This window comes from Thermobia domestica, chromosome 14, assembly GCF_964235325.1.
Source record: "Thermobia domestica chromosome 14, izTheDome1.hap1.1, whole genome shotgun sequence".
Taxonomy (NCBI): Eukaryota; Metazoa; Arthropoda; class Insecta; order Zygentoma; family Lepismatidae; genus Thermobia; species Thermobia domestica.
Window position 1 is genome coordinate 63,370,817 of NC_137467.1, and position 18,861 is coordinate 63,389,677.

The following is an 18,861-nucleotide window of genomic DNA, read 5'->3' on the forward strand; positions in this document are numbered from 1 at the left end:
TAATGTATTAAATTTTACATTAAGTATACATTTGTAGTACACAATATATTCAATGTGAATACATAAACAAAAAGTCTATATTAATTTAAGTCTACTAATTGCATACCGTACATTATAATAGTTTGAAATGTATATACACCTCATCAGCGTATCAATTTTAACAAGTTTTATTTAACATAAAAAAAGCACACTTACTTTGTAAGAAAAGTTCGAACAGAGTTGCACCTTACAAACTCTTCCCCACACCCTAGTATTGTAGTTCAGAAGATGACTGTACCAATCACCGAAAACCAAGCACCAGAATCATGCGTTTACTTACGTCCCCCCCCCCTCAACACACACAAAATAAGTTAAACTATTTCTTGAAAAGTTCTCTCTCACCTTCATCTAAGAATATATTTAGCGATACGAAATAGGTATATTATACATTACTTTAGAATCTGAAGTGTGATTTAACTGCCATAAATTAAAACTGAGCATAATATACCCGCAAATTAGCTTAAATGAGTACCATACACATCACACGAAGCGAGCTACGCCAATAAAAAATCACAGTCAATAAGAATTAATTAGATCTTCAGTCTATATTTTTAAATTGGTGTTATGTTGACGCTATGAACTTTGGGCTTCATATACTAAATGTCTCTATGCCAAACACTCTATATATAAAACGTTTTTCGTCGAATCTGCAAATTGAGCAAGCCGCGCGCTAATGATGGGAGGCTGATGATAGTTTATCACATAGGAAGACACTGAAATGCTAGGTGAGTCACAACACTTTCTTCCTTTTTCTGGGATTCATCCTTACTTACGGTCAAATTTGGTACCGTCTATGTAGTACCTGTGTGCGGCGTACCTTGAAATCATCTCGGTTGATATCCTCCAAACACAGTGGACTCCTAAAATAAACCAATTGTTGTAAAATTACTATTTGTAGCATATGTGACAAAATTTAAAAACGAAAGATATCTCAGAATCAAGGTTAAGTCAAACGAAGCGTTTTATGCGGGTTTTTTATCTTATCTCAAGCTATCCAAAATACTAAAACATTGTTTCCTATACTTTTGGAAGTTATATAGTAAATATCTTAATAACTATCACTCAAATTTGGTACGCTGAATAAAGTTATAGTGTAAATATAGAATTGAAACTATGATCCAAACTTAAAATAATGATATTACAGAACACAATAAACTTAACTTAGGATGAAAATGGAAACTGTAGATGCATGAGTATTACTGAGCGAAGGAAGGAAAGTAACTCAGCTGGGTTACGAGTTTGACAGAGTTCATACACAGAAATCGTTCGGTGGTTTATATTTCCTGCTTCGACTTAAAAGATAAAGAAGATAAGCTCGCTTTAAAAAGAGTTAAAAAGAAAAAAAAACTTTTAAAAGATTTAATTTATTCTGAATTTTTGTTCAGAATTTGTAAATAAATAATGTAGAAAACCGACACAGAGCTTGCCCGCTGGACTCTGGTGCCCAAATCCCAACTCCGCTATATGCATGCCTGCCATAAAGTAATAGAGATATAAACTTTTTTTAAAAAGTGCAGATTAAGCCTAGCTTAATATTTACATTTTTTTTAACGATACCTACAGTATGGCGCTAAATTCGTCGTACAAAAGCAGAGGAGTGTTTCCTGAGAGTAAAACAAACAAAAGTTCCAATAATCTTAGGGCGAGAAGCCCATTGTTCACGTGTTATAGGCTGCCGAAAACATGAAAAAATCAAACTATGGGACCTACCAAAGTCGGGTCAAGACTTCACTTAGGAACTAATATGTGCTTTATCCAAAAATACGTGTTTTAGAATCCTAAGGTACTCACGCAACAATTTTTATGGAGGTAGTTGGAGAGTACTTTATATCATAGGCCCATAGTCAAACTCCCTCTATAAACATTGTTGTGGAAGCACCTTAGGATTCTGAAACACGCATTTTTGGATAGGGAAGTCTTGACCGGACCAAGGTAGGTCCCATAGTTTTGGAGCTATGAACCTTTAAAGTTCATTTTTTCATGATTTCAGCAGCTTATAACACATAAACAATGGAGTTTCCGCCCTATGTTTATTGGATTTTTTTTTTAACTCTCAGGAATCACCCCTCTGCTTTTGTACACCGAATTTAGCGCCATACTGTATAAATTAATAAGGTAGAAGTATATGTGATCCTTCTCACTATGCTCACTTATAGATATATCTTAAAGGCTGATGATAAATAACACCAGCCCTCTGCTCCTATACCACCCTGTGATACCGGAGCAGGACGTTTGGGCACGAGACGTTTGGACGCAAAGCCGTATATCTAAATAGGTTAATCTACTTAAATGGGTTATAATGTACTTCAAAAATAGAAACCGGATGATTACGTACTAAAAGCCTTAAAAATAGGCAATAATATCACTAAAACTCAAAAAATAACTGCACAACGTAAAATTAAGAAGTTCGGAAAGGTTAAATTTGATCCACATTTTCTTTAAAATGCCATGGCAAACAGTCACTGAAAGTCTCAGTTGCAACAAATGCTTAATTTAGTTATATTTTTTTTTTGTGTGTGTGTGTGTGTGTGTGTGTATAGTGCAGAAAAAAATGGGTCTAATTATTTTGTTCTTATAATGATATATCCTAATTTCAGGAAAATCGGAGACAATGACCTGCAGAAATTTTTTTCAGCATGAATCTAAATTGGGCTAAAATAAAATTTGCTGTAGGTATCCTACAACACCCCAAAGTAAACTTCTGTGAAGTTATCTTTACAATATCTCTAACGTAAAGGATATTCATAACTTCATAGCAATTCATTACACTGCATTACTGCTTATTACTACGTATTTGCAACACAGATAATTGGAAAGGAAACAACAGTGCAATCTAATATACCTATTGAATAATTTGCTTTGTCTTATGTTACAATTACCATGACATTAACATTCCATAACGGAATTATGGGCCAAATCCAGCATTATTCTGCAATGTCAACAGTTTCAAAATTCTGTACGGCGAATTCTTTTATCAGCTTGAATATATTTTCTTCTTTCAGTTCAGTTGATTTTGAGTTTAACGTCCCGTGAACAGCGAGGCTATACAAAACGTGAACCTACTGATTAACGTGGAATCCGAACCACGACGTGAGCTCTCGTCGGGAATTTTCTTCTTTTCTTGGGCGGATCGTCTTCTTGAAGCATTGTCTCGTGTCCTGCTTCTCTTTTTTCCTTCGAAATGCATCAATAAAGCGCCAAATCAACCAATGTCGTTCCTTTACGTTCGATATATTATAAAGAACAGAAGTTTGTTTATTTTAGGGTGTCATTGGCTGCCTACAGTAAATTCTATTTGACCCATTCTTCCTATTTAAATGTATAGTTAGTGCCTATTTCTATGAAAATTTATTAATATTATAGTGTCTCAACTTTCTATCAATACAATAGTCTCAACTATATGGTTTAATGGGCATATCGAATAATAATAATAAAACATTCAATATATACTCACTTCCTGAACTACCCAATACATAGCATAAAGAACAGCTATGTTCATTCCAAAACCAGCTCGTAATCATTTTTTCTGATCTCTCGGAACAGGTCAGTGCTTAATAAACATTTCTTACGTTTTGTACCATGTGTTTTAATAATCTATTATAGAAAAAGAAAATGCAAAAAATTAAAATATGTACAGTATTTTACAAATTTTAAGTCACATCTTTATAGTAACTTAAAATTAATGAGAAATGTACATTGTTTTTAACTTAAATTAGATATCTGAGTTCCAATTGAGGCAAAAATAAATAAATAAATAAATAATAAAATTGTCCCATCGCCATCTCAGATATCGTTCAAACTTTTTTTTAATAGGAACTAGACATGTTTTTAAGGGGCTTTTTTTTGTCGAAAAAAAATTCCCACCAAGTAATGGGCCATTAAGGACGGGGAGTACAATTCATGAATTGTAGAAAACGCGGAAAATGGTCAAATTCGGAGCCTCACAATTCAGCAATGGAGACATATAGAGTTACAATTCTTGTTGTGGTATGCACATAGGGATATGAATAAACTATATTTTATTATAGTTTGGTTTGCGCATGCGTATCTTTAAGTACATAAATTAACAAATGAACGTAAGTTTATGTGAAAAGTCGAAGTTTATGCTTTTTTTCGAGCACTTCCGGTTCGAATTTTAAATTCTGTTTTCACGGTTGGTAAGACCTAGTTACCCGCTCCCCCCCCCCCAAAAAAAGTATCGCTTCTGTGTGCAACCGATTTATCGCAAAAAATTCGAGAAATCGTCAAATTTTCAAAATCGTCATTTTCTCGAAAACATCATAATTTCAAATTCTTAAATTTTGTCAGATGGTTCAACTGTACATGAATAATAAACACACCAAATAGCATTCTCGACCAATGCTTCATGAATGAACTACAGCCTTTTTAAGTTAGCGAACTTTCGTTAACTTTGAAGTCACAGTTTGCAACAATGAAAGTGGAAAAAAATGCTACCGCAAAGCACCGTGTAAAATTTCAAGATAAAAATTCTATTTTACTGCATGTGGACTTCGCTTAAATTGGACTGTTATTCTGCAAAGGGAAGTTCAGAGTGATCACTGGAGAAACGAGCAAATCTCCTTTACGGGAGTGATATATTATTATGAAACAACTGACAGTTTTGCCATAATAAGCGATGACAAAACACACGATTCGGCTCGTACTCATAGCCATGAATAAGATTCTAAAAATACTCGAAGAAAAGCGAAAATATGCGTTATAGAAAAAGGTTCGAGTACGTGAAAATAAGTGTCTACAATTTACTAAACCGTTTCAGTGATTTCTGATGGTGCTGCATTCCACTTTAAAAATTGCTTTCAGATGTCCAAGATGCAGACAGGTCCGATAAAGCAGTGGCTTTTCAGTGAAACCGGCCGTGGTAAGGGTCCCTGCGACGTATTGGGGAGAGGGGGGATAAGAATGTGGCAACACGGGAAACGAAAAACAGATTCACAGTATTAAACCAGCAGAAAAATTCGTGAGTATAGTGCAAGTACCAACTCCGGGTATTACTCTCGTCTTGTTGCCAAAAACCGAATTCGACAATTAAAAAAAAAGGGGGGGGGAAAGGTGTGCGACCGGTAACTGGTATTTACCGAAGTCATCTTTGGCTTTTATGGCGGTAACGGGTCACTATGGACTAACTTCATGCTTTCCCCAAAATCGAACTTCTGCAATTCAAAGTGTAGATTTAAGAAATTTGCAAAAATTAACTTTTGTTACATACATATATAATAACCAGTGATGCATAGCAGAAATATTATCAATAAATCAAATATTACATGAAATTGCAGTGTTCTTTGTGTTTCCAGGAGGCGCGGTGGCTCAGTGGTAGAGCGTTCACCTCCGGTGCTTGGGGTTCTTGATTCGATCCCAGCTCGCGCCGTGTGGACTTTGTGGTGGACAAACACCGTGCTGGTGGGTTTTTCGGGGTTCTCCCGTTTCCTCCCACTTTCTTCATTCCGCCATTTCACTCATTTCTCATAATCACTGTCTCCTTTAGCCTAACCGGCATAAACGTGGGACGTAAAACTCCCAAGATTTCATTTCATTATTTTTTCTTTGTTTCCACATGCACCTTCAACAGGGTACAGGTTTCCAGAAGAGAATATAAGTGTTTTGTGACTATCGACAACGTGCTACGAGTTGTGAGTGCACCTACACCTATTGGAGCATCTGCCATGGTTACATGCTATTAGCGAAGAAGACACTAAGTAAGCAAATAATTACTTCAGAGTGGAAAAAATCAGTGAAACTTTGTTTCGTAATCGTAATTTACACCTCAGGTTACATCGGTTTAAGAAAACGGAGAAGGGGAGGCTCATCTTATTATTTGAGAGAGCCTTTTTGATCAAAATAATAAAAAGGAGCCAGGAAAAACTTTTATCCTTTATTTAATGAATGTGAACCACAAACATCATCAAATTGTTGCACTTTCATTGTTTTCAGTGTTGCCAACGGTGATATTGAAGTTAATAAAACTTCGCTAACTTCAAGAGGCTGTAGTTCATTCATGAAGGATTGGTCGACAATGCTATTTGGTGTGTTTATTATTCATGTAAAGTTGAACAATTCTCCAACATTTCACGATTTTAAATTATGGTGATTTCGAGAAAGGTGATTTTTGAAAATTTGACGGTTTCTCGAATTTTTTGCGACAAGACGGTTGCACACACAAGCAATACATTTTTTTTTCGATAAGTGCGTAACTAGGTCTTACCAACCGTAAAATAGAATTTTAAAATCCGAACCGGAAGTGCTCGACGCAAACTTCGACTTTTGAGATAAACTTACGTTCATTTGTTATTTTATGTACCAAAAGATACGCATGCGCAAACCAAACTATAATAAAATATATTTTATTTTATCCCTATGCACACTCATGTCCAAAATGATTGTCGCATATCTATAACTGTCTTGTAAGAATATAATTTGATAATGATTTTGCAGGGTACTATTAATACTGATACTACATGTATAATCGGGAAATGTATATTCGTAGTAAATTTCAGAAGAAAAGAATTACATACCCAAAAATTAGAATGAGTAAAACAAAATGTTGCTAAATGGACAAGAAAGTTTTATTTTCGTTTTATTGTTCTTATTTACTGCTCTTTTGACATGAAATTTGCCACATACATCGTCTTTCCCGATTATACACATACTAACATTATAAGAAATACCGGACGAATTCGTTATCAAATTATATTCCTACAACATATTTATAGACATGCGACAATAATTTTTGTCATGAGTGTACATACCACAACAAGAATTATAACTATCTGTCTCCATAGCTGAAAGAAGAACAGGTTACAAATACAAAACATACCTAAAATATAAAAACTTACTCTTTTCTTTATCATAGCACTATTGTATTCTAGATTCCTCGCCCAACTAAATGAGGATTTCACTTACGAAGTATCAATAACACTAAAACTGTATTCTGTAACCATAGCCGCCCGCTGCAGGGAGCACTTGCTTTAGCAATGGATTTTCCTAATTAGTATTAAAATATGCTATTTTTTTTTTTTTTATTCACACACAACAGTTAGTGAAGTTAGCAGTGAGTTGTAATAATTGTTTTTTTACATTAAATATTATGTGGTTCTAGGTATTTGTATCCGCGTCTTTGCTTGTATGTCGGTCATTTTGCCCACTTCCCCCTGTAAAAAAATCCTGTGGGAGTTACTATGTCTACATTTCCCTTTAAAATTCGCTTATATACTACATACACATCTATATAGCAACTAATTTTTAATAAAGATGAATATATTTATCGAGAGCCGTAATTAGCATACACTACTTTAATTGGTTAGTGCATCGCATACACGACAATGACAACTAGCATATCTGAGGATGTTTCATACTGTGACCAGAAAAATTTACTTCGAAATATCCCATACTGCAGCTAATTTAATATTATATAAGCATTTCGATACTCGAAAAGAAAGATCAATTGAGACGTGTTAATTTATCCTGAATAACTGAGTCCTGCAACCAAGGAAGAGGGGTTAAAATAACTAATTGTCTATAACAGCCCAAGTACCGGCAATAATTAAGTGCAATGAGCAATTACAAAGACGAGACGGCTATTTTTACCGCAAAACTGTACAGCTGTTATTCCTTTTGCTTAATGTAACCAAGTAAGTTGGTTAACACCTTTTGACAATTTTCTTGGTAACTAAAGGTCAGAAGGTATAGCGTCATTGGCTTCCCGCACTTGGACCTGCTCGTCACTGGGGGTGTGGTAAGAGGATAGCAAATCACCAGCCACCATTCACTGCGCTCAGCGAGCCACGAGTAACCAAGCTGGCAACTCCCCATAAACGTCACTACAACTTTTCACGGGAAAGCAACGACGTTATACCTTCCGTACTATAGTAATCCAGGAAAAGGCAAAGTGTAGTATCACTGAGTACTACTCGGTTACTATTCGGCTACACGACTTCTAGCGTAGTTTTGACCGAAATTCAACTATCAGCAGCTAAATTATCATTTAATTCTTACTCTGCACACGAAAAGAAAAAAAAATTCATATGAACCCGTGGTCAAACGTCTATAGTTACAGGCTGCCGAAAACGTGCGAAAAGGAAATTTAGAGGTCCAGAGTTCCACTACTGTGAGACCGATCCCAGTCGAGTCAACACATTACTTAAGAGCTAGTACGTGCCCTATCCAAATATCCATATTTCAGAATCTTGCGGCACTTACACATTAATTTTTATAGAGCCAGTTGAGGAATACTCAGAAAAGTTGAAGTGCTCATAAACTGTCCATTGATACGCAAGCACCGCAGAATTCTGAAACATGGGTATCTGAATAGGGCACATACTAGTTCTTAAGTAATGTCTTCCTTGACTGCGCTCGGTCCCACACTGAAGCTATAGATTTTTAAAGTTTATTTTCTTATGTCTTCGACAGTCTATAGCTTCGAAAGTATGGACTTTTTACCACAGGCCCATATGAACTATTCCTTTGCTCTGATGTGACAAATCACCTCTGTAGGTTTGATGCTTTAAATTTTTTTACACCCTATATATATACCAGGGTTGGCTGGTTTAAACCAAAAAACGAAAAATGTTCGTAAAAGTGTAACTGTTTGTAAAATCTTGATGAACACACATTTGTGGGTTATCACGTTTCACTCCCATATATTATTCGTGTTATATTCAGACCTGAATTCCCCATTCATTACTCAAAAAGATTATACTACAAAAGCAATTTTTTTTTAAGTTTATAAATGTTTGTGATTTTTTTGTAGTTGTTATTATTGTTATGTAATTGCAATCAAAGAAAAATTCTAAATATTGTTTCGTTTCAATGTTTACTATTGATAAAATACTTCGAAATGCCGTACTTTGTGTGTGTGTGGGGGGGGGGGTCATACAGACCCCACGAGAGGTATTTAGTGAAATCAGAACTATTTTTGGTATTTATTTATGTATAAATGAGTCTGAGCCAAAGTGGACTCAAATAATTCGTATCTTTATTCACTTTTCTTACTGATATGCAAATTAAGTCGTTGTATTTCTTTAATTTGAACCAATAAAAGTCATTGTTAACTAACTTGAACTAAGGTAGTTCTGTACTCCGTAGTACTTAGAAATTGTCCATATGTAATTCTCTATAATAGTTTTACTTGTGCAACTGTTTATCTTTTTGCTCTTCCGAAATTACTCTCGACAATTATATCAAGAAGAATGTAAAGATCAGTTCAACGTATTTTTATCAGGATTCCTTCGTGAGTGAGTCGGCAGACGTATCGCATTTGTGGCCAATTAGTCCTGGTTCCGAGTTCAAATGGAGGACAATTTCTCTCGGATGTAACTCGAGAAGCGGTTTTTATTCCGCTTTAAGCTTATGTGACTCCTTCCAGCATAACCCGGTTGTTGCATAATAACATCAGGATGAAAAAAAAAACTTATTTCTGTCCATATATGATATGAATATATAGAGCAAATTATTTAAACCAAACAAACCTGGTTTAAACCAAAAACCAGTTTTTTTTTTCAATAAAAACCATGGTTTTTGCCAACCCTGATATATACTATTATAAAGAAACGTGGAGAAAGTTATATTGTTTACTGACATAACCAAGACATACGGTTAGTGACATAACCAAGAAGGCAGCAATCTTCTAGAACACAGGAACGTCTTCCCATTTAGCTGTAATAAAAACAGAAAACAACGTGCCCTGCGGGGCACTAACCCGTCTGCACTCGCTAAGGCTCACTCGGCATTATTATGTTAATTAAATGTAAAACTTTGGTAAAGAAAGAACCCAATTATTACACTTTTAGCCAAAGCTCACGCTCACGCCTCAAGCTGCGGCTCACGCTCATCACGTTGTTCATAAACTCGCACAGCCTAGGATCGAACTAGGGATGCTGATGAAAGAATTGGTGAAAAGAAAATGTGGAGGGAAAAGAAAACTCACGCTCATCACGTTGTCCATCATAAACTCTCATACTCTAGGATCGAACTAGGTGCATTGAGAGATCTACTATTTAATACCGTGCCTACAGTCCCTCCACTTCCCAATTTCACACTCAGTTGAATAAACTGTGTCTGTGTAACGTAATTAACTGACACATTACACTTGTTCTAATACAAAAAGAAGAAATGAATATCGTAATCTGAAAATACATAGTACTGTCCGCTGATCTAGTTACTAGTGTGTGTGCATTTCGGGCACGAGTCTCACGTTCGATTCCCTCCGGGAGAGTACAAAAATGTAATTTCTTAATTATTTACGTTCATTCTTCATCCATCTCGTTTAGCATAAAGAGTATAACTATGGAACGTTATCTGAACATACATAGTTCACTCACCTTTTCTTTATCATGATCCCTTTCTATTTTTAGAGCTTGTCTTTCTTGCTTCAGCTTACATTCCATTTCTTCTTTCGACGTCTTAAGATCCCTCATGTTGCATTCCAGCACTTTGTTCCTCGCATGACAACTAGCTAGTTCCATTTCCGCTGTTTCTAACCTTTCAGCTAAAACTGAAAATATAATAATAAAAATAAATATTATCATTTCCCTAAATTTGCTTTCTATATAAATATGTAAGAATTCTCAAGGAAGTATTGTGACCTGCTTACCCAACGCACCAGAAGTAAGCATTCTACAAATGAACCACCGTGATCCCCACGTCTTCTTTAGACTATATGGCATAAGCGTTAAGATATAAAACAAACGTTTCATTTGAAGTTTTACAACCCCAAGCAATAAAATTATTTCCGCCAGTTGAAGAAAGACACACGCAGCGTTTTCATTTTAACTTTTACGATAATTAACAGAACAAACGAAAAACAAATAAACAAATGCCGATCGAGTCGAATTGTAGAAGATTCGCTACGCTCGTTTCTATAATTAACAACTAAAACCACGATGCGTAACTAGATCAAACACAACAATAACTTGTCATCACTTATGGAAATTCCCTTTCTTATATATATATATATATATATATATATATATATATATATATATATATATATATATATATATATAAGAACAGCCCGTTCTGCATTGTTACTACGCCTATATCTGTATTTTGACTTGTTAATTTTATTCAGCATAGTAACAGAACTCAAAGTGAAAGACAATATACGCCAGATAACAAGTAAAAGTATAAAGTACTGTCCTAGCTCCACATACTCAAATTCATTACATTTCAAATCTTTGATCAGTAAATTCAGTCTCAGCAACTAAAGTATTTCCTACGGGAAGAGTTATATTACTGGGCGAAAGACACTTTAGAAAGGCTTACATGTTACGGGTGTAAATATGCGTTCAAAGGAATGCCATTGAAACGGTTGATATAAACACCAACCAACATGGGTATGTGGTTGCCACTAAAAACTACAAATGCTACATAACCGAGTCAGCTACATAACAGGAGCGCAACAAGGAATGGGGCAGCGTGAAGTTGCGTCCGTAAGGAATAAGTGCGTCAGCGAGGGTGTGTATGCGCGTAAGCTAATGATTACGTAAAGACTAAAATCATCATATATTGTTATTAATTACCAGGGTTGGCCAAAACCATGGTTTTTATTGAAAAAAAACTTTTTGGGGGGGGGAAGGTTTAAACTTTTTTTTTTGTTTGTTTGTTTAAACCAGTTTTTTGGTTTAAATAATTTACTCTATGTATTCATATTAAATATGGACAGAAATTAGTTTGTTTCCCCTTGGTGTTATTATGCAACAACAAGGTTATGCTGGAAGGGATCACAAGCTTAAAGCGGAATCCAAACCGCTTCTCGACTTACATCCAAGAGAAATTGTCTATTTGGACACGAAACCGGGACTAATTGGTCACAAATGCGATTGCCGACTCACTCACGAAGGACTTCTGATAAAAATACGTGGTACTGATCTTTACATGGTCCTACTTGTTAATACAATTGTCAAGAGTAATTTCAGAAGGACAAAAAGACAAACAGTTACACAAGTAAAAACATTATACCTAGAATTATATATAAATCGGGAAACTCCCGCCTTAGCCATTAGGAAAATCCTGTTATTACTTTACATGTATCTGCATGTAAAATTTTAAGGTCAACGGATCATAATCACTACGCTAAAATTGAGGTATTAAATTACAAATTTGGTATGTATATATCATTCAATAAAATTAAAACCAAGTCAAATCCAAGCTGATGTTGGAAGCTATGTAGGCACTTGATAAATTGGGCAATTTCTATCAATATATTTAAGCAACCTTGGCTTCTTTATAAAACAACAGGCATTCATTCAAGTAGAAATATATCATTTGGTTTCATTTCGTATGTTTAGGCTTAACATCCTTATGAAATACCAAGTTTATCACGGAGAGGACTCCTGCTTAGAGGGACACCTCGAATCGCTACTTGGTTTACACTTGAAAGATGGGTTGTGGTTCGACCGAGAATTAAACACGGGACCCCTTGATTAAAGGGTGGAAAGTAGATAAAAGTAATGCGGATGATTTGATATGTGGAAACGTCACCATGAAGTTCACACGATTTAAAGCATTTTTCATTTTTTTTTCTAATTTTTTTTTGGTTTAAACCAGTTGTTTTTTTTTAAAAAAACCAGCTGGTTTAAACCAGCCAACCCTGTTAATTATACACTGCTCTCCTGAAATAAAAGTAGTACTCCTTTTGTAAATTTTGCAAATCTCTACGGACCTAAAACAGTACATTCCCACGTAAATGTAAACTAAAACAAATACATTACAATACAAATTAAAATCAAGTTGTATAACCTCTACTGTTACAAAAAATACATCCGCTCGTTCTGCCATAAATTACTACAGCACTCATCCCGGAAAGTTAAAATTTGACTCTGTTCAAGAATGTATATAAGTAATCAAAATATAAGGAATGTGAATATGGATGAAATAATCAGATGAAAATCGTAATCTGACGTGTAAGTTTTAAAACGTAATTCAAAGCGGGTGGAAAAAATCATGATTTTTAAAAAAAAAATCATTTTTGATGAATTTTTTGATTTAAATCGATTTTTTTGATTTAAATCAAATCTTTCTCCTCGTATAATACAACTCGCGAACTGAAGAAAAAGCATTACAAATTAGTATTAAATGCCAATTATGCCATTTAAGTTAAAGTATTGGGGTTGAGTTTTGAATTAATCCCCAATCATTAACCTATATCAATCCCAAACAATGCTTCTTAGCTTTAAATTATGGCTTTTTTTTTTTTTTGGTAAATTATAGACTTTTAGTCAAGCATCATCCCTATTTATCCTAGGATGATGGTTCATACCTCATTCTCTTCAGAATAGAACAGCCTTTAAAACGGTAACACTCACATTTTCCCTATCATGTCCCTGAAGCTGAAAATTTTGAGAGATGTCGGGATTTTTTTTTTTTCAAATTTTGATCCCCTCTGGACTCCCTTGTGTTAACGCACAGATCTCAAAATCAACTGTTAAATACTAAGGGTGTACTAAATGTGTATAAAATTTCAAGCTTCTATCTTGAATAATAAGGGCGGGAAAAATATTTAACAATGAGCTAAGAACATCCTCACCATACCCCAGATGACACGGGTGTAATATAAAAATTTCCTCAGACATCTTATTTATCCTAGAATAAAACAGTTTCAAACGGTACCATTCAAATGTGTCCATCGTGTAGGCTATCTGGGGCTGGAAAATCACGAAAAAACGGATTTTCTGTTAAGAAATATCCCCTTTTTTTTTTTTTTTTTTACTTTTTACCCCTCTGTACCGCCTGTGTTTAAAGGCAACAATCTGAAACAAATCTGAAAAATACTAAGGGGTGAAGTGAATGAGTGTCCAAAATTTCAAACTTCTAGATACAAAAGTAAGAACGCGAAAAATAATATCCCCGAATACCCCAAATTTCCGTATAAAACATGATCTCAGGTAACAGTTTACTGAAACATCCCTATTTATCCTAAGATCATGGTTCGTACATCATTCTCTTCGGAACAGAACAGCCTTTCAGATGGTACCATTCATATATCTCCATCTTAGGCGGGTAAATCGCGAAGAAAGCTATTTTTTGTTAAAAATATCCTTTTTATTTATTTATTTATTTTTTTTTACATTTTCGCCCCTCTGGACCCCCCTGTTTTCACGCAGAGATCTGAAATCATCTGAAAAATACTAAGGGTGCACTGAACGAGTGTGCAGAATTTCAGTATTCTGAATGCAAAATGTAGGCCCGCCAAAAAATAATAAAAATAGACACAAAAAAATCTTTTTTTTTTAATTTATGACGTCCTCACATCCTATGTCTCGTCGCAGAGATAAGTGAAAGCATATGTAACGTGCTCTACAATTCCTTCAATCTTGAAAAAACAAAGTAAAAAGCTTTATTGGTACTTTTTTAATCGAATAATAAAGATTTTATCCTATCACCTAAAAATAGGTGATATAATTTAAAAGTTTAAGCGTTAAGGAAAAAGTACAGCAACGCTTATTAAAGTGACACTTTTTTCCTCAAAAGTCACTGATATTTGGCAGGGGCATATTTCAAAGGAAATTGTAACTAGCTTGCGGCACGAAATACATAATTTTTGCTTAAAGTTATAAAGTCTAAACAAAACAAAACAAAAAAAAAAAAAAATCGGAGAGGGATAGGACACTTCTAAATACGCCGTATTATCTGGGAACAAATATATAGACGCACACACAAAAGAATCTTCGTCTTAAATGTCGATGGTGATTTCCCCGTTGGAATAGCTAACGATTTACAATATAAACCCTATGTTACGAAGAGAACAGGATTGCCCTGTTACCCGTTCAAAACGGGATTTTCCCTAATCATCCTCTGCAAGACACTTGTTTTCAAAGCTGTACATACTGTACATTTGAGTCTCATTGTATTATGATTATCATCTTCCATAAAATCGGAATAACAGAACAGAAACGGGACTTTACTTATTTCCACTTTAAATTATTTCGGAATTTGATTTAAATCAACGATTTTTATTTAAAAAATCAAGTGATTTAAATCTTGATTTAAATCAGACTGATTTAAATCAATCCACCCTGATTCAAAGTATACGCTTGTATTTACATACTGCACAAAGAAGCCACCATGAACTCAAGTTATGAAGGCAATGTTTCAGTAAAAGACAACTTCTTAATTGCTTCTTATATGCGAGAATAAACCATTAAAATGTACAGGAGAAATATGTAAATTGTTCTATTTTTCAATATCACTCTTTACTCGCAGTCGCACCTACACTTTGCTGCCTCCTCTACCTTTACCGTTCTGATTCAGACAGCACTAGTGCTTGCTAGTTCCCACATAGCACGGGTCATTTTGAACTGTAGCATGGTGTATATCCGAACTCTACGACACTCGCACAAAGCTAAAGCCTTCCTAGACTGAATCTGCTTCGAGAAATGTAGCTCTTCACTTTGAAAATACTCTCTAAGATAGTAAACAGTGAATTTTCCGATTAAAGAAGTTAACATAAATATTGGCAGTATCTGACCTAAAATAGAATAGCGCAGTATACGTTAATACATTACTGCTGCTGTATTCTGACAACTCATCTCTACTTTGGGTTAGTTTATCCCCCCCCCCAAAAAAAAAAGAAATTTACCAGATCTTTCAGTGTTAAGCAGATTTAGGTAATAGTATACAACAGCTCCTCATCGTGTTCCGTACTCGAGGATAGTTCTTACTCTTGCACCACGTACAGAAATGGTGGTATGTCATGTACAAGTGGTAATAGAACACATAAGAAACCCAGATCATGTTGTGCTCACACTGGAATATGCAGTATGAGTACACCGTGATCGGCGTTTCTTATGTGTGCTATTACAACTTCTACATGAAATACCATCACGTTTGTACGTAATGCCACAGTAAGAACTATCCACGAGCACAAGACATGCAATATACGTTCAAGTCCCTTCTCCCCCCCCCCACACACACAGTGAAATATAAAGTACAAGGGCACTACAGAGGCGCACATAAAGTGCACCGTACTCGAGGATAGTTCAAACTCTTGCACCACGTATAGAAATGGTGGTATGTCATGTACAAGTTTCAGTCGATAAGTAAATGAAAATCGCTTTGTTACCCCATTTTCAAGTTGCTAGGTCCTCAATGAATAATCCGTAAAATACTGAACTTCCTGAGTCCTCGGGAAATGATGAGGACCTGTTGTATACTATATCCCAGATTTATTCTGTACATTACGATTAATTTTATTCTCGCCTTATGTAACTGACCCCGCATTTTATTACCCAAGCCTGGCCCTTACAATCAGGAACCTTAAATTAGAACAGAAAAGACGGTGCAGTTTTACTATACGGATCCACACATTGTAAAATGTACAGAAAAATTTTGGAAAGTGTTTAATTTGCCCATTTTATGTTGAGAACAGAACCCAACGAATCCCTGGGTGGGGGAGCTTCTAACCTTTCTACTGCTACTCCTACTACTGCATACACTATGGATCCGGATAGTAAAACTGCACGGAATAGACTAATCTATAGTTTGCTTTCTCAGACTCATTGCACACTCATTTCAGTTTACAATAACTTTACACTTTATGCTCACAAGATACTTTATCGAAAATATCTCCAACGTCGATATCTACCTTCCTCTGCTGATGGTTCTTCCTTTTTCTTTTTCTGTAATTGTCTTTGGCCATCACTTCCCCTTTCCTTGTATTTAAGAGGTCGAATGTGTCGTCAAAATTTAGCTTTGTGGCTATAGGTCCATTCGGAAAAGTATTTTCAGTATCTACATAGCTTCTGAATCGATCCATTAACTTCCCTATAGATCTCGTATCAGAAGTCAGAGAATACATGATTCCTTCTTTTAGATAACTCTTCGCTTCACACAACTTAACGTGATAGTATTTAAGCTTCATACATTATTTTCCTGTACTTTACTTCGCCGGATAATAATTGGTACAGTATAAATCCTGCATAAAACTCAGAATAAAATTTTTAAAATTTGAAAAAATACACACGCACGAGAAACATACGAAAATTCCAATGATGCCAGGCCGGCAAGGAACATTCCTTTATATTGTATCTCAATCTCCACTAATAATTAAATTCGTATTTCAGGATCAGCCCATGTTTCAACTGAAAATATCACAGCATACATTTTATGTCGTGAACAGAACTATACCAACCTCTGCGTGACTTCTAAGCCGGCCAAATGAAACACTACTTTTGCGTTGCCTTAACGCAAATCGGTATGAAAAGTGGCTCCAAGACTAAACGTCCTATGGAGAGTCAATTTGGAACCTATTTTGTTTTCTATATCATGTATGTAAAACATTTTTAGTATTGCTTCCAAAATATTTTCTCTCTCAACATTAAAAACATATTACATTACATTCAACACAATATTTCTAGTACAATTTGTGAAAATTTTCGCTACATTATTTTCCTGCTATCGTTCTAAAAATGTATTTCCTGTACTTCATAAAATGTTTTCCAAACATTTTTTGAAAATGTTTCTGGTAAATATTTGGAATACTTCTCAGGTATAACAAGGAATATATTTTCTCCAGTAACGAAAGAGTATATTCTGAAAACAATGTAAAAATGTTTCTATAATATATCAGAAAATGTGGTTCACTAAAAACACAATATATTTTCCAAAACATAACGGAAAACATTTTCTATTCATTTTTAATATATTTTCCTTTCCTTGTTTTAAAGTTTATATTCAAAATTCGATAAAATATTCTGGAAATAATACTAAAATATTGGTCGGAAATGTTTCATTTAAGTTATATGAGAAGATTACCAAAATACTTTGTAAAGAATTAAGTAAACCTTTTTAAAACATTTCTTAAAAATATTTCTTATATTACGAAAAAAATAATTAAAATATTCTAAACGTTTTTAAAAATATATATTCAATATGTTTTCTCGTAAAAATAGAAAATATTGCTAATAACGTATTAGAAAATATTTTTTAAATATATGGAATATATTACATTTCATTGTTTTCCGTATCATATATGGAAAACATTTTTAGTATCATTTCGAAAATATTTCCCCTCTCAACAGTGAAAACATATTACATTACATCCAACACAATATTTCTAGTACAATTTGTGTATTTTTTCTTACATTATTTTGCTGCTAATGTTCTAAAAATATACTTTCTGTACTTCATAAAATGTTTTCCAAACATTTTTTAAAAAATATTTCCGGTAAATATTTGGAATACTTCTCAGATATAACAAGGAATATATTTTCTCCAGTAACGAAAGAGTATATTCTGAAAACAATGTAAAAATGTTTCTATAATGTATAGGAAAATGTGGTTCACTAAAAACACAATATATTTTCCAAAACATAACGGAAAACATTTTCTATTCATTTTTAATATGTTTTCCTTTCCCTGTCTTAACGTTTTATATTCAAAATTCGATAAAATATTCTGGAAATAATACTAAAATATTGGTCGGAAATGCTTCATTTAAGTTATATGAGAAGATTACCAAAATACTTTTGTAAAAAATTAAGTAAACCTTTTTAAAATATTTTTAAAAAATATTTCTTATATTACGAAAGAATTTATTTTTAAAATATTCTAAACGTTTTTAAAAATATATATTCAATATGTTTTCTCGTAAAAATAGAAAATATTGTTAATAACGTATTAGAAAACATTTTTTAAATATATGGAATATATTTCATTTCATGGTTTTCCGTATCATATATGGAAAATATTTTTAGTATCATTTCGAAAATATTTCCCCTCTGAACAGTGAAAACATATTACAATACATCCAAAACAATATTTTTAATATATTTTGTGAATATTTTCCTGGATTTACTTTCTGGCAAGCAT

The 18,861-nt window shown here is 34.1% G+C and overlaps 1 protein-coding gene across 1 annotated transcript; it reads right to left on the minus strand.

Annotated features, from left to right (window-relative positions):
- Window positions 1–550: 550 nt before the first annotated feature.
- On the minus strand, window positions 551–17,151 carry LOC145669703 (uncharacterized). The gene is made up of 4 exons (XM_081737998.1): window positions 16,597–17,151; window positions 10,374–10,546; window positions 3,494–3,633; window positions 551–899 (listed from the first exon to the last, which is right to left on the minus strand). The coding sequence occupies exons 1-3, from the start codon at window positions 16,910–16,912 to the stop codon at window positions 3,535–3,537; spliced, it is 588 nt and encodes a 195-aa protein (XP_081594124.1). The 5' UTR covers window positions 16,913–17,151; the 3' UTR covers window positions 551–899; window positions 3,494–3,534.
- Window positions 17,152–18,861: the final 1,710 nt, after the last annotated feature.